Below are 14,271 nucleotides of genomic sequence, written 5' to 3' on the forward strand. Positions count from 1 at the left end.
AGATGATGTTTCTTCTAGCTAGAATGTTCTAGAATAAAAATTTAACCACATACATTTTACTTACAGTTGTTTTCGCTTTAGGTATTTTATCATTTGGAGGTACAGGGAGTGTGTATGGTGAAGGCAACAGGAAGATAAAATGTGTAGCTCATCTTTGGTTCTGTCAGAATGGAAATCTCTCTCCAGCTATAACTCCCAGGCTCACTTTGATGTTCTAGTGGCAGGCAAGAAAATTCATCATTGAAAATACGAGCAATTCCATGATCGTTTTTAAGGGAGTATGTGTTGTTCAGACGTCCAGTGTCTGCATTCATTCAGTTAATGTATTAATTTATTTGAGCACAGGTCAGGTGATTACTGCCAGTATCGCAGACATCATTGCAAATTACTCATACAAGGATATTCTAAGGAAACTGGCTAGAGAGAAACAGACAGACGTGGCTCCAGCTTCCTACGACGACAGTTACCTTGGTGAGATCCATTACTCAAGATATCTGTGGTTTCTCGAAAGACAAACATATTACATGTAGAGGGAAATTTTACTCCTCAGTTACCTGATGTTATTTGGCATCTTATGCAAGTTTTTTCTTTTTTTATTAGCTTAGTGAAGGCTCTTAACTTTCTTTTCGTTTGATTCAGCCATGACATAGAACCTACATGGTTTGACGGCTATTTTATAGGCTCCATAATCGTCTCTTGCACATAAAATATTTTGCTGGTCGTGGATACTGCGTATTAGTGGGGCTGGCCAGTACTACAGGGGAAATATGAGAGTGGAGCTTCCCATTTCTAGAGCAACAGCAAGAGGCTTTCTAGTTGCTAGAATGATCTTAAAATGCATTATGCACAAACCACGCAATGGCGATTCACTACAACTGTTTCCCGCCTTGGGTCTCCGACTGGCATTTTGAGTGCTCGAAGAATTTTTTTTTTTTAACTATAGTCACATTTTGTCACCTCACCTCACTTTAAGTGACATCTGTGGAAAACCATCATTAAATGAGTTAGGAAGCAGGCCTTGTCGGTGATCAGAAGTAGCAAACCCGAGCACAAAGGATAACTTGAAGAGTATCACGTCTGATCACGATGAATCAGAGACTTTACATGCAATGGCCGCCATTTATCCTTTAAGCTGGGTTATGAAGCATTCCTGCTTCAAAAAGTGGCCTCAGACTCGAACTGTGTTACCACACTCAGAAGCAGGGGATCCATGATGCTTCCGGGATTTAGTGCAAAAGTGTTCATATTGGTTCGATTACTTTTTCCTTTTACAGAACCCTAAACTTTTACTTTACGATATTTGTTGAGGTTTCTGTACAAAGCAGGACTATAGTATTTCTTTCATTTTTCTAGATGTATACCTCATTTGTAAAGCCTTCAAACATGTAATTGGTTTGTTTCTTTTCTTTAAAACAGGATACTCGGTTGCTGCCGGGGAATTTACAGGAGATTCTCAGCAAGGTGAGAGACACTGCCGAATGTAAGTCATTCATAAAACATGGGGAAAAGGTAAAGTGACATAAAAAGACCATCTAAAAATGCAATTTTCTTTGCTACACGAAATGTACATAAATGGAATCCCAGAATGCGCATGATAATACTTTGTAGGGGGGAAAAAAACACTTTGGCACAGATGCTTAAGTCTCAAAGCGTTTCAGAAGACTGAATCTCAGACATGACAAATCTAGTCAAGCAAGAAAAAATTAGTCCAGTGGTCCCGTGTATGAATGAAAAAAAAATGCAGATGTTTAAATGACTTAGCCATGCTTTCACCGACACGTCAAATGTGAGGAATCCGGGTCCCTTATTTTAATTTCTGGGATCTCACGGCGAACGTGGTCGAATCAGACTCCCCACCCGACAATAACCCTGCGCCTCCACGCCGTGCCCTTTTTCCTTTTGCACACGCCCAACCCAAAACCAGCAGGACAGGCCCGTCCCTTTCCTCATGTGCGCCCCCACCTTCCGTCCTCTGTTTTCCATCCTCCTACCCTGTACCCACCTTCGCCTTCCAGTGGCCAAATGCTGCCTTTTTTTGTTTTGTTTTAAGGCCAATCTCAAAGATCATTTCCTCCAGAAATCCTTCCTTCGCTTCCTTTTTAAAACTCCTACATCGTCTCATTTTTCCCTTTCCTAAGGCATTTACCGGCCACTCATTCGTCAAGTATTTTGTGAGTACCTACTACACACCAGGCTATGTGTTAAGGGTCGAACACATCGAGGTGAAGAAATGGTCCTTAATCTCAGAGTTTACAGTCTATTGGGGCTGACACACATTAAACAATAAACACAAAATATCTGATTAAAACCTTGTAGTCAGTGCTAGGGTAAAGTTCTAAACACAGAATTAATCCCCTTCATGAGGGCTGCACCCTTATGACCTAATCACCTCCCAGAGGCCCCCAGCTCTTAACACCATCACCCTGGGGGTTAGGATTCCCCATATTTATTTCAAGGGGAACATACATTCGGTCCATAGCAATGCCTATCATTTAGGAGGCACTGAATGGAGCTTTTACTTTACTGGTAATATTTATTGAACGACTTAATCGGCACTTAGTATTTGCCATTTTTCATCTTGTTTCCTGTGGACCTAAGTGCTTTTCACCAATGTGTTTTAACTAATTCGCAAATAATTAAGAGTAAATGAAATATAGCCATTATTAGGAATCGTCACAGATCTTTTCATGGTTTCATGCTGACATCTGTAGAAATGATAATAATTGGAGCCACTTTAAAATGGAGTTGGAGCCACCATCCCAGAGGAACTACCTTGCACATCGTACGCCTCGAACCTTTGAGCAAAGTAACCTGTGGACTGGGCCTAAGGCAACGCTGTGTCCCAAATAACTGTTAGCAAGGATAACCAGAAATCAGATATTACGACTACCTGACTGACAGCTAATGGACTGAAAATTAAAAACATTCTTTAAAATTAGCATCACAGTGTTGGCTTATCCACACCTCTAGAAATTATTTCCTTTTACTGATGTAACTGTTTCCCTTCCTTTCTCATCAATACCCCTGGCCTTCGCCTCCTAATCAGAACACTTTGAGTTTTTGCCCGAATCAGTGCTTCTCCAATAGCTATTCTTTTGGATCTCAGATAAATGCTTGTTGCCTCTCACTCTGGCCTCTTATTTTTAGGTTAACACATATTGCTGTTACAGATGTTGAACACAGGTTTCTTTTTCTTTCTTTTTATTTTAAGTTTTTATTAGATTTGTTGGGGTGACATTGGTTAATAAAATTATATAGGTTTCAAGTGCATAGTTCAATAATACATCATCTATATATTGTACATTCAATACCCTTTTCTTCCTTTATAAGAATATTTTTCTTTTAAAAACAAGCTAATAAACAAGCTAATTCATAAAGGCCCTTTCTTTGCATCATCTTCTTCTCCAAGATATTAAAAGGCAATTTATTGCTGTGGTTAAAAGCGTGGACTTTGGAGCTAGACCACTGTGGGGTTTAAACCCTGACTTTGCCGCTTACTAGCTCTGTGACCTAGTTACCTAACATCTCAGCGTTTCCATTTCTTTATTTCTAAAAGATGATGATGATAGTATCAGCTACATCAAAAGATTCTTATGAAGATTAAATGAATTAATCCTATATATTCATAAAACAGTACAATGCCTGACACATAAAAGTACCATTTAGATATTAGCCGTAATAAGGAAAAAACCCTTGGGATAGGGGCCATAAGAGATATAATTGAATAACTATCACCTTTATAAAGTCGTTTCTTAACAATCACTTAGCTACTTAGCAAAGGAAACTGCAAAATGTGCCAAATGATTTTTAAATGTGGTGCTTGCTCTCTCACTGGAAAGTTCTCCAGAGAAGTATTCAATTCTGATGCAAGGAAATTAATGATAATGTGTGACCGCTCATCCTAGGGAGAGATAGTAGGAAATAATAGTGATTTTTCCCGTCGGAGATCAGAAATAGCTAGAAAATACATCCAAATTTTAAGTAATTTGCAGGTATCTAAAGTAAAGGTGGTATCAGAGCTCATGATCTGTTTATTACACCACTCTAAGTCCAAGGTCACCCATGTTCGCTATTTACTTAGTTAGGCAAGAAGGAGGGGATGAGCTAAGTCCCAAGAGAGTGATCCGGCCCTAACGCAGCCCAGGAAAGTCATCTGATGTGATGGAGAGAATGCTGGCTTTGCTGACTGACAGTTCTTTGGTTCTGCTTCTTACCTGCTGTGTATGGTGACAGAACCTTTCAAAGCCTCGATTTCCCAGCCTTCTGAAAAGGGACTGGAACGACTGCTTTTGAGAGGTTAATGAAGGAGATGTTATAAAGAACATGCTATATTGTCTGATGGATAGAAGACATTCATTAAATGCTAGCCTCCTTTCTGCTTCTTGCTAGTGGACTTGATGTCCGCATCGTGTATTTGGAAGCCAAAGATCTAAATTTTTACTGAACGTAGTGTTGATATTAAGAGACCTCTGAGTTTTTTGCCATGAGCTATTGAAATGGTTCTAAGAGAAGCCTCCAATTTCCCGCCCCCACTGAATTGTAAGGTAGCCGAGTGACAGTTCTCTTAACTTGCCTCAGGTTCCAAACGATATGCTGTCTTGATTGTTTTTAAACAGTTATGAACACTTTTCATCAATATTACATTTCACAACAATATTACATTTAATAGTGTTGTGGCGAGATGAAGGTACAGACTCCAGAGTTACTGAGCGTGGTGATGGTTGATTTTTAAAACACAATTCTGAGTGTTTGCGGGGTGTGAGAAGTAGTGGTTGTCACGTATCTCGGATGGCATAATCCCCCCTAATCTTTTTTGGTTGACAAATCTGATCCCGAAAGCAACTTCATGATACCTGATGTCATCTGTTTTCAGGTGCCAGGAGAATTTAATTCACGCCACATAAAGTAGATTGAAAACCAAGCAATGTGCCTCCAGTTTTAAAAGCCTTTCTGGCAATCTATCCAGGCGCCTTAGTTTTTCTGAGCTCCATTTCGTTCTTCCTGCCTGTTGCTGTCCTTGAACTAGCCACGCTCCTGTGTAAAGTTCACCCCTCTGCTTTGCCCCCGATCTCATCCCCTCTCACGACTCAGAGATGTGACCATAGCGATTCTTGATTCTCTACCTCACATCACCAAGTTTTCTCTTCTTACTGGATCATTCCTGCCCACATACAAGCATACTGTTATCTCTCCCATCTTAAAGACAAAACAAAACAAAACAAAACCTCTCTTACCTCACTTTCCCTTCCAGCTGCCACCTGTATATCTCTGCTTCAAAGGAGCTATCACTCTTCCCTGCTGCATCTCTGCTAATTCCACGGCTCCCCTTCTGTTAAGGCCCCTCCCGTTAGACTGCGCCCCTGTCACTCGACTGAGGCTGCTCTTGTCAGGCCAGCCAGAGGCCTCCAGGCAGCTCACTGTCCTAGACTATCAGGGACACCTGGAGAGTGAATCACCCCCTCTTCGGTTCCTCCTTTGGCATCCTAGACACTGGCAGCTTCTCCGTCTCTTTTACTGATTCTTCTTTAATTTGCCTCACCTCATTCACATGTCACATGGACTCTTTTTTCCTCTTTGAATTCTCTGTGGGCGGTCTCGTTCAGTCTCGCATACTTGCCCAGCTTACACTGAATTCCAAGTTCATGTATCCAGTTCTCTACTCCACACCTCTATGTGAATAGCTACCCTCAACTTAAAGTGACCGTAACCAAAGCCCCGACCTTCCCACTGACACGGGCCCCACCCTCCGTCATCTCACTACGTGGCGATGCTCGAGCCACAGACCTCGAAGTCAGCCCTGAACTGTGCTCTGTCTCTCACACCCCATGCCCGTCTTATCCACGAGCAAATCCTGCTACCTGAGTCCCTGGAGTGAGACCAGCGTCTGGCCATGTCTCACCTCTCACCTCCTGCGCAGCGCCTCCTCTGACCCGAGTCCCCAGAGACGTTGCTGCAAGAGCTTCCTGACCGGCCTCCCTCCGTCCCCCCTTGCCCTCCTGCAGTCCGCGCTAAGCCCAGCAGCCGGGGTGGCCCTTTAGAAACAGAAATCAGACCGCGTCACTTCTTCGCTCCCAAAGACGCTCCAGCTCCTTCGGTCTCTAATCCAAGTCTTCGCAATGACCTAAACGACTCTAATCATGTAGCCACTCATTACTTGGACCTGATCTCCTATGGCTCTGCCCCCCACTCCCTGTACTCCAGCCGCCCTGGTCTCCCTGCTGCCCTCTGAATCCTCCAGACACGCTTGTACCACAGGACCTTTGCACTTGTTCCGACTCGAACATGCTGCTCTCGGATGCTTCTCCCAATAATATTTACTTCCTCGCTTTCCTCAGTCTTTGCTCAAGTCTTTGCTAAATCCTTCCCCGACGACCCTAATAAATCACGATCCTTCCTCATCCCAGCTCCAGCACCCTGAACCATCGTACTGCTTGGTTTTCTCCACCATATGTATCTGCTTCTAATACACCGCCTAACAGACTATGATTTTTAATATGACCACCTCTTCCAGCTAGAGAATTAGATCTATGAGAATGGGGAATTTTGTCTGTTTTGTTTGTCTATAAGTATTTGCTCATTAAATGAGTTAATTTACTACAGAAAAGTCTAACATCTAACCCCAAATTAATCTTCTCTGATCATTAATGCTAAGAGCTTCAGTGTCCATGGGATGGAGTTAATGCTGGAATTCGTGTTCTAACTTTAGGGGGAAGGGAGATTTGAAAGGAAGGAGGCTGTCTTCCGGGCCCTTCATCTTTCAGTTAAACTAAAATTTTAACCCCGACGAACTACATAATAGTTTAGGTTTATAGAAATGAGAGCTAGAACCGTGTTTGATACACAGCGTTTCCAACTCCTACGTATCGCAGGCGACTAGAAAAAAAAAATAGGTTCCAGTGATTCACTCCAGGTATACAGCAGAGCTCAGGACCAAAGCTCTGCTTTCTGAATCCAGAGCCAGAGAGATGGCTGCCCCTCTCCACCAGAGCTGCGTCCTGCATCTCCATAACCGAAGTGCCCTTCCCCGGGGGATGGCTGCCAGGTTGCCGCCTGATTCTGCTGCCAACGAACAGTTCCAGGGGACCAGACTCACGTCACCTAGGACGTGTGGCTTTGCCTTAGGCAACCGAAACGGGTTTAACATGTCAGTGTGACAGGATCTGTGACTTATTACACTGGGACAAAAGATGTCACTACAGTGAAAGCTGCAGATATCAGGGTAAGAGGTTTATCCTACAAATCACACACGGACCCGAGAAGCCAGGCTCAAGTTCTAGAGGCAGAAACACGTGGCGACTGAAGATGAAAACCGGTAAATCTCAACGACTGTTGTCTGCACCAGAAGCAAAATCCAACACATGTCACACCGTGACTGCAAACTGTCAGCTGTCTACACGATGTTCTCATTTACAAAGCGCTATCTTTAACCGATTTGTTGTGTAGCTGAAAGGTATACATGTCATTCACCTTCTAAGTGACTGTTTTTATCACCAGAATTGGTTGCCGGCGTACCAAGAGGAGCACAGAACTTTGGATATGTGAGTACTAAGAATGCATTACAGCACATATATATATATGTGTGTGTGTGTGTGTGTGTGTGTGTGTGTGTGTGTGTGTGTGTGTGCGGAGAAATGTTTTGTTTTGTACGACATTTAAACCATATCATGCCCTTTAAGAGCAAGCGCCTACTGATCATGCTTATTCATTTGCTACAAAGGAGGTTAGATTTTTTTTTTTTTTTTCCTGATCTATGTGAGGCATCAGCTACATACCTGGTGGGTCTCGACACAAAATGAAAATTCAGGGCCTATTGTGCAAAACTGTTAAGGATTTCAGGACAATGATGGCTGGGCATTAAACAAAGGGTAGCGACCGCGCAGGTAGTGCGCCCATGAAGCCAGCCCAGTCTTTGTACGTAATCTAGGAATAATTGCAGAGGATCTCACTATTGATGTGATCGACATTTTAATATGCCTTATATGGTAGAAATAATAAAATCAATTGTTATCTCACTAGTGCAGCTGTCTCTAAAATTTTCGGCACCAGGGACCGGAGCTCCTATGAGAACCTAATGCCTGATGATCTGAGGCGGAGCCAAGGCGGTGATGCTGGCGCTGGGGAGCGGCTGCAGATACAGATGAAGCTTCGCCGGCTCACCCACCACTCACCTCCGGCTGTGCAGCCCGGTTCCTAACAGGCCATGGACCGGTACCGGTCCACAGCCCGGGGGTTGGGGACCCCTGCACTAGTGCATTAGTATTCCTAGGCCTGCCATCGCAAATTACCACAAACCGCATGGCTTAAAACAACGTAATTTTATCCTCTCGAGAGGCCTAAAGTCTGAAATCAAGGTGCTGCAGGGTCATGCTCCCTGCGATGCATCTAGGGGAGGATTCCTCTTCCCTCTCCCAGCCTCGGGTGGCCCTCAGCGTCCACTGGGCCTCTTGCCATCTGTATCTACATGAGTCTTCTCCTTTTCATATAAGGACGCCAGTCATTGGATAATAGGGCCCACCCTAAATCCAGGATGATTTTATTTCGAGATGCCTAACTTATTTCATCAGCAAAGCCCCTGCTTCCCAACTGGAACGTGGATTTTGGTGGGACACTACTCAAACCCCTCATAACAAGTTACCAAAAAATAGGAAAAAAAAAAAATAGGACGTATGGAAAGAAAAACTTTTAACAATAAAATATTTTAAATAATTGTTTTTAAGTCTAGTGAATCGTACTGTTTTTAGATTTGGGGTTGTTGAGATGGATTAAAGGGAATAATTTTCCTATGTGAATAACATCTTAAATTTTCATTTTTCCAGAGTCACAATCTCCGGTTTCTCACAATAGCATGTGCACAAAAACGAATCTATATAAAATTCCTCATTAGATCAATTAACTGACCATTTGATTAATTGCTCTCAGCATTCTTGAATTTAAATTTTATTTCTCTACTTTAGAGTAGTAAGCATGCATTTTGTCTGAAAGAATCCCAGACTTAAACATAAACAAAAAGCTCAACTGGATTTTGTAAAGAGATCATTCTTATGGGCTTATTTACATTTTTATGTTATATATAGCTAACTATTTATCAATCTTCCCTCAAATTTAAAAGTGATTTAAGTTGTCATTAAATTTTTTTCCCTCTAATTCTATATCAAATGATGTAACCTATCCAATTTCTGTGATTTCAGGTTTCAATCATTAACTCTACAGATATGACCTTTATTCAGAATTTCACTGGTGAACAGGTAAAGACGTTTTAATATCAAATAATTAATGTCTCTGGATATTAGTAGCATATAGTAATATTCATATCATCTATTTGTTCATAAAGCAAATATTTACTGAGCACCTACTATGCTCTGGAAGCTGCTCTGGGCACTGGGGCTGTAACGTGCATGAGACGAACCAGACGCCCAGATCTCGTGCAGCGGTGTAGGGGAGGCCGCTGGGAGGGGGGCAGTTCATTAACAAACAAAGAAATGCCCATGATACTTTCAGACAGTGATGAGTAACACAGAGACAGACTCTGATCCTTAAAAGCCCAAATGCCGCTACCTGCTGGGATCAGAGAGTAATCCTGTCATATAGTGGCCCCGTATGCAGCGAGCGACCAGTGATGAGATCTGGGTACCCGCCTTCCCTCTGAGAAGACACGGGCTTCTCCTGGGTCCCAGTGTGTTGGGTCAGAGTCAGTGGGCCTGCACTCTGCCTCCCTTCCTCACTGTGACTGGAGTCCTCCCTTGATCCCAATGTTATATGGGGGTTGACCAGCTATCTGGTTATGCTCCCTTCCTTATCCAGACACTGGCTGACGTCTCATTAAGAGTGGACCAACTGCCTGAAAACTGGCTTCTGCCATTCTCTCGCTGTAGCGTAGCCTGGGGGCACCCTTCATCCCCCACCCTGCGGTGTTCCTGGGTGTCGTGACCTGTGGAAATTTGCCACATTTCTTTAAACAAGGAATGGGGCCCTGCCATCTAAGGGAGCCAGTCGTGAGCCGACTTACTTTCTCTGAGCAATGATTTTCTCGCAACCACCGGCCCAAGTTACCAAGCCGCTAGCGCACCTGCTGTTTGAACCTGGCCGAGTTCCGCCTTGGCCTTCTGGATCATGGCATAAGATACTAAAATGCTCAACTCTTAGCGAGAGATACAAATTTGGAATAATATATTTTTCAAGCAATTTTGATTAATAGAGTTTTTTAAACAAACATAGAGCATTTCTGACCTTCCTCCCCACCCCACCCCACCCAAAAAAATGGGATGTTTAATCTAGCCATTACTCTGCAATTTTCAACGAAGCATTTAAAAATGTCTCCCATGATCCTCTCATGGTAATCATGTAGAAATAAGGCTGGGGTGATGGTGAAGATGGATGGATTTATGAATTTTGAACAACTATTCCCAAGTGGTGATAATCAATGGTTTAATGAAAATTTGGCGAGACTTCTCCTTTGCCCAGGTTCGCTTTACATTTTGATCATGAGAAACTCTTAAAGATTGTTAAATAATTTGGCCTTTCTTGTCTTCAACACTACCTAGTTCTGCAATCTTGAACTTAATACATCAAAGATGAAATTCCTCTGAGTGAAGGCCACCACACGACACTACACTAGGAATGAGAATTTTACTGTATATGTTTGGAATAAAGAGGTGGGAGAATTGAATTACCACACATTTGTTCATTCTCATATTTGTTCCCTCTACAAAGCGTACCTGGCACCTACTTTAAGCCAGACCCTGGTCACGCAGTGCAGACAGACCAAAGTCTCTGCCTTCAGTGGGGCACACTTTCTGGTGGATTGTAGACTGATTAAATTAGTGGATGACGGGCAGCTGCTGAGTCACCCGAAGCATTGGATGGCAGGATATAGAAACAAAAAATCTTGGCAAGCTGAAACTATAGGCCAAATCTGAAAAGATTCTAAAAACAAAAATTTAAAAGCTAGAATATAGAGAGAGTATGACACAATGGTTATACTCAGGGAAGACTTAGGAATCTTAGTTGACGATAAACTCAATAGGAATTGATATTCAGATGTGATTTTCCCCCCAGAATTAACCCCCTTTTTATGCTTCAGTGATCTAAAGTACCCATAGCAGAGAGTGTGAGTCTACTTACCTCCTCCAGTCAGTGTGCTCATGGGGTATCGTAGTTTCTTTGGTACCACATGTGGTAGCTCTAAGAAAGGGCGGCCGGGATGGTGAACTAACTGAAAATATTCCCACATGCGCTGAAATCGGATTTATTCTGTGAGGTTCAAAATTGCAGAACTAGTTAGGATTAAGGGCTAGTAGTTACAGAAGGGCCAGTGTTAGCAAAGAGTGTTCTAATCAGTGAGTCGCAGATTGAATGAGCTGATTGTTGAACATCTCCAGAGGGCGTCCAAGCAGATGTCAGGAGTGCTGAGGGGAAGATTATGCATTGGGCCAGGACTAAAAACTAAATGACGCCAAGGCTCCGTTCACGTCCAAGAGCCTATGAATTCAAATGCAAAAATATGCTGCGATGAGATTAGTCTTTCAGGAAAAATGGAGATGTGACCATAACAATGATTTTTGTTTTAAAACACAAAATTTGTCACCATACGGCTTTCCTTTGCAGATGGCATCGTATTTTGGATATGCGGTTGCGGTGTCGGACGTTAACAGTGACGGGTGAGTTAGTGAGACCCTCCTCACTCACCATGTACTAGATTCACCCATGAAAGTGTTGTACTTTTCCCCTGATGAAACACATCCTTCCATACTTCTTCCACAAGATAGAGGCTCTCTTGTCTGAACATTTTTTTTTTTTATTTTTGTTTTGGTTCAGGGTAAGAGAATACATCTACTAAAGAATTCTCTGTCATCCTAGTTTGTGTTTACTGAGATTTTCCACATCTGCTACTTCTAGAAAAGGACTGTGTTACTTAGTTTCATCTTTCATTTTATGGGTCGAATTGTCCTTGACCATTCAGAATCCATGGCCATTGAAGAATTTGCTCATCTGTCTCTTTCGCCCCTTACCGCGTGATACATTCATAAAACATTTCCACATAAATATTTTTTTTTCTCCTGACACTGCTTTAACCAACATACTAATAAAACTCATGGAGGAGATGAAATAATACTTTTTTTTTAAGGTTATGACAATAAATTACAACTGAGCTTGGGCTAAACAACATGACAAGTTATGGTTGTGTTTAAGTCATTACTTCAAAAATAAATTATTATGAAACCTCCTTGATTTACTAAAAGCACCTAACAGAGAGATAAAACAAATAACCAAATAACAAAACCGACAAATTGAGATGAACTAATTATCCATCTAATTAATATTGTTGGAACAATTACTATGTGCCAGGCATTGTTCTCAGTGCCCAGAATACAGTGATGAATACGGGAGAACAGGTTTCTGCTCTAATGGAGCTCACGTTTTTCTAGAAAGCAAATATATGAAGAATCCTGACTATGTTTCAGGATCCAGGGTACTAAATACTTTAGATCCAACATCGACAGACAATAGCTGTGACCTTTGTACAGCTAGAAATGTACTTTATACGTCATGTGGTGGCATATGATTGGAGAGACATTCGGTCGCTTTTGTACCTTTTGGAAAATATCTTTTTGATATTTTTTCATTGACTGTCTCATGAGCATCAACTATACGCTAGTCCTATTTTACATGCTGGGATACAGCAGAGACCAAAACAAAAATCCCCACGCTCACAAAGAATACTAGAGTTGGGGGAGGGGCGTGTAGAAGCTACAGACAGATACAAACAAGTCAGGTAAAGAGTGTGTTACGTGGTGATGAGCATTTCGAAGGAAGATAATAGAAGGGCTGAAAGCGGCCGACATGTCCTTCAGTAGGCGAATGGATTAATAAACTGTCCCATCCCGACAGTGTAATATTATTCAGTGCTAAAAAGAGATGAGTCGTCACAGCATGCAAAGACATGGAGGAACCTTAAATACACACTAAGTGAAAGAAACCGATCCGAAAAGGCTACATGCTGCATGATTCCAACTGTGTAACTTCATGAAAAAGGCAAAACTAGGAGAGAGTAAAAAGACCAGTGGTTGCCAGGAGTCGGCGTGCAAAGGAGGGGTAACGGGGCAGAGCACGAGGGTTTTTAGGAGGGTGAAACCGCTCTGCACGACGCTGTGATGGTGGATCCGTGGCCTAATCCATTCGTCCAAACCCGCCGAGTGTGCCACGCCGGGAGTGGCTCTCACGGGATCTCTGGAACCTGGGTGATGGTGGTGTGTCAGTGCTGCTAATCAAGTCCACCGCTCTGGTGGGGACGTTGATAACTGGGGACGCGGTGCACGTGGGCATGGGGTGTGAGTGTGGGGTGTTGCAAATCTCTGTGCTTTCTGTTCAATTTCGCTTTGAACCTAAAACTGCTCTGAAAAATCAAGTGTATTAATTAAACTTCTAAAAACAAAACAGAAAGGGCCTAGGGACTACGAGGAGGGATGTGATATGACATCAGGGAGATCGGGAAGGCTCGAGCGTGTGAAGGGTACGACTGAGGACAGCCCTGAAGGAGGCGAGGTGGTTAAGTCGCGATGATACGCAGAGCAGGGTGTTCAGAGTCCCAGAGGCAGAAGCGACTGGTGTCGTCAAGGAATGTCAGGCACGAGGGAGACAGAGCAATGAGGCCTGGGTTCACGAAGGTTTGCGAGCACTGCATTTTCTCTCAGCTGCTTCACACGGGGCCCCCCACACTCTGTCGCAGATAGAACGAGTCTGTTTGCAAGAGGGATACCGCTAGATGAAATAATACTTTTTTTTTTAAGGTTATGACAATAAATTACAACTGAGCCACTAGATGGTTCTAAGTGAGGCAGGGGCTTGCTCCAGCTTCAGTTTCGCTGGGATGCCGTCTGTAGGGTCTCGACGGCCGGAGGCCTTCTGGGAGCCCGTGGCCATAAGCCAGGCGAGACAGCCCGGAAGCTGGAGCCAGAGCAAGAGCAGTGGCAGGAAGTGGACGCGGCCTCACTCTGGCCAGATAGATGTTAAAGGCCCGTTTGCATGCCAATCTTACCCCGGAAGCAGGTAATTGAAAATCGAATTGCTTTAATCTTCAGCTGTCTGAGTCTGTGAAAAGAAAGGAACGATTTGGACCACTATTCACAATGTCCAACCTGGATGAACTGCATTTGTTATCAGAGCCTTTTAGGAAAGAAAAAAAAAAACCAGCTCGAGCAGAACTTGAGTCCCAAACATGGCATGTTGTCCAGATTTAGAAAGCCCGTTCTTCAGTGAAAACGAAAAATCCCA

At 43.0% G+C, this 14,271-nt stretch overlaps 1 protein-coding gene across 2 annotated transcripts in view; it reads left to right on the top strand.

Moving 5' to 3' along the window:
• The window catches only part of ITGA8 (integrin subunit alpha 8), a 138,335-nt gene that overhangs the window by 32,807 nt on the left and 91,257 nt on the right, over positions 1–14,271 (top strand). For both annotated transcript variants that reach the window (XM_036228163.1, XM_016134376.2), the window contains exons 7-11: positions 346–471; positions 1,417–1,461; positions 7,495–7,538; positions 9,189–9,245; positions 11,605–11,657. In XM_036228163.1, coding sequence (XP_036084056.1) covers positions 346–471; positions 1,417–1,461; positions 7,495–7,538; positions 9,189–9,245; positions 11,605–11,657 — 325 coding nt within the window. The remainder of the gene's footprint in view (positions 1–345; positions 472–1,416; positions 1,462–7,494; positions 7,539–9,188; positions 9,246–11,604; positions 11,658–14,271) is intronic.

The sequence above is a fragment of the Rousettus aegyptiacus genome, unplaced genomic scaffold (genome assembly GCF_014176215.1).
Source record: "Rousettus aegyptiacus isolate mRouAeg1 unplaced genomic scaffold, mRouAeg1.p scaffold_m13_p_10, whole genome shotgun sequence".
Classification (NCBI taxonomy): Eukaryota; Metazoa; Chordata; class Mammalia; order Chiroptera; family Pteropodidae; genus Rousettus; species Rousettus aegyptiacus.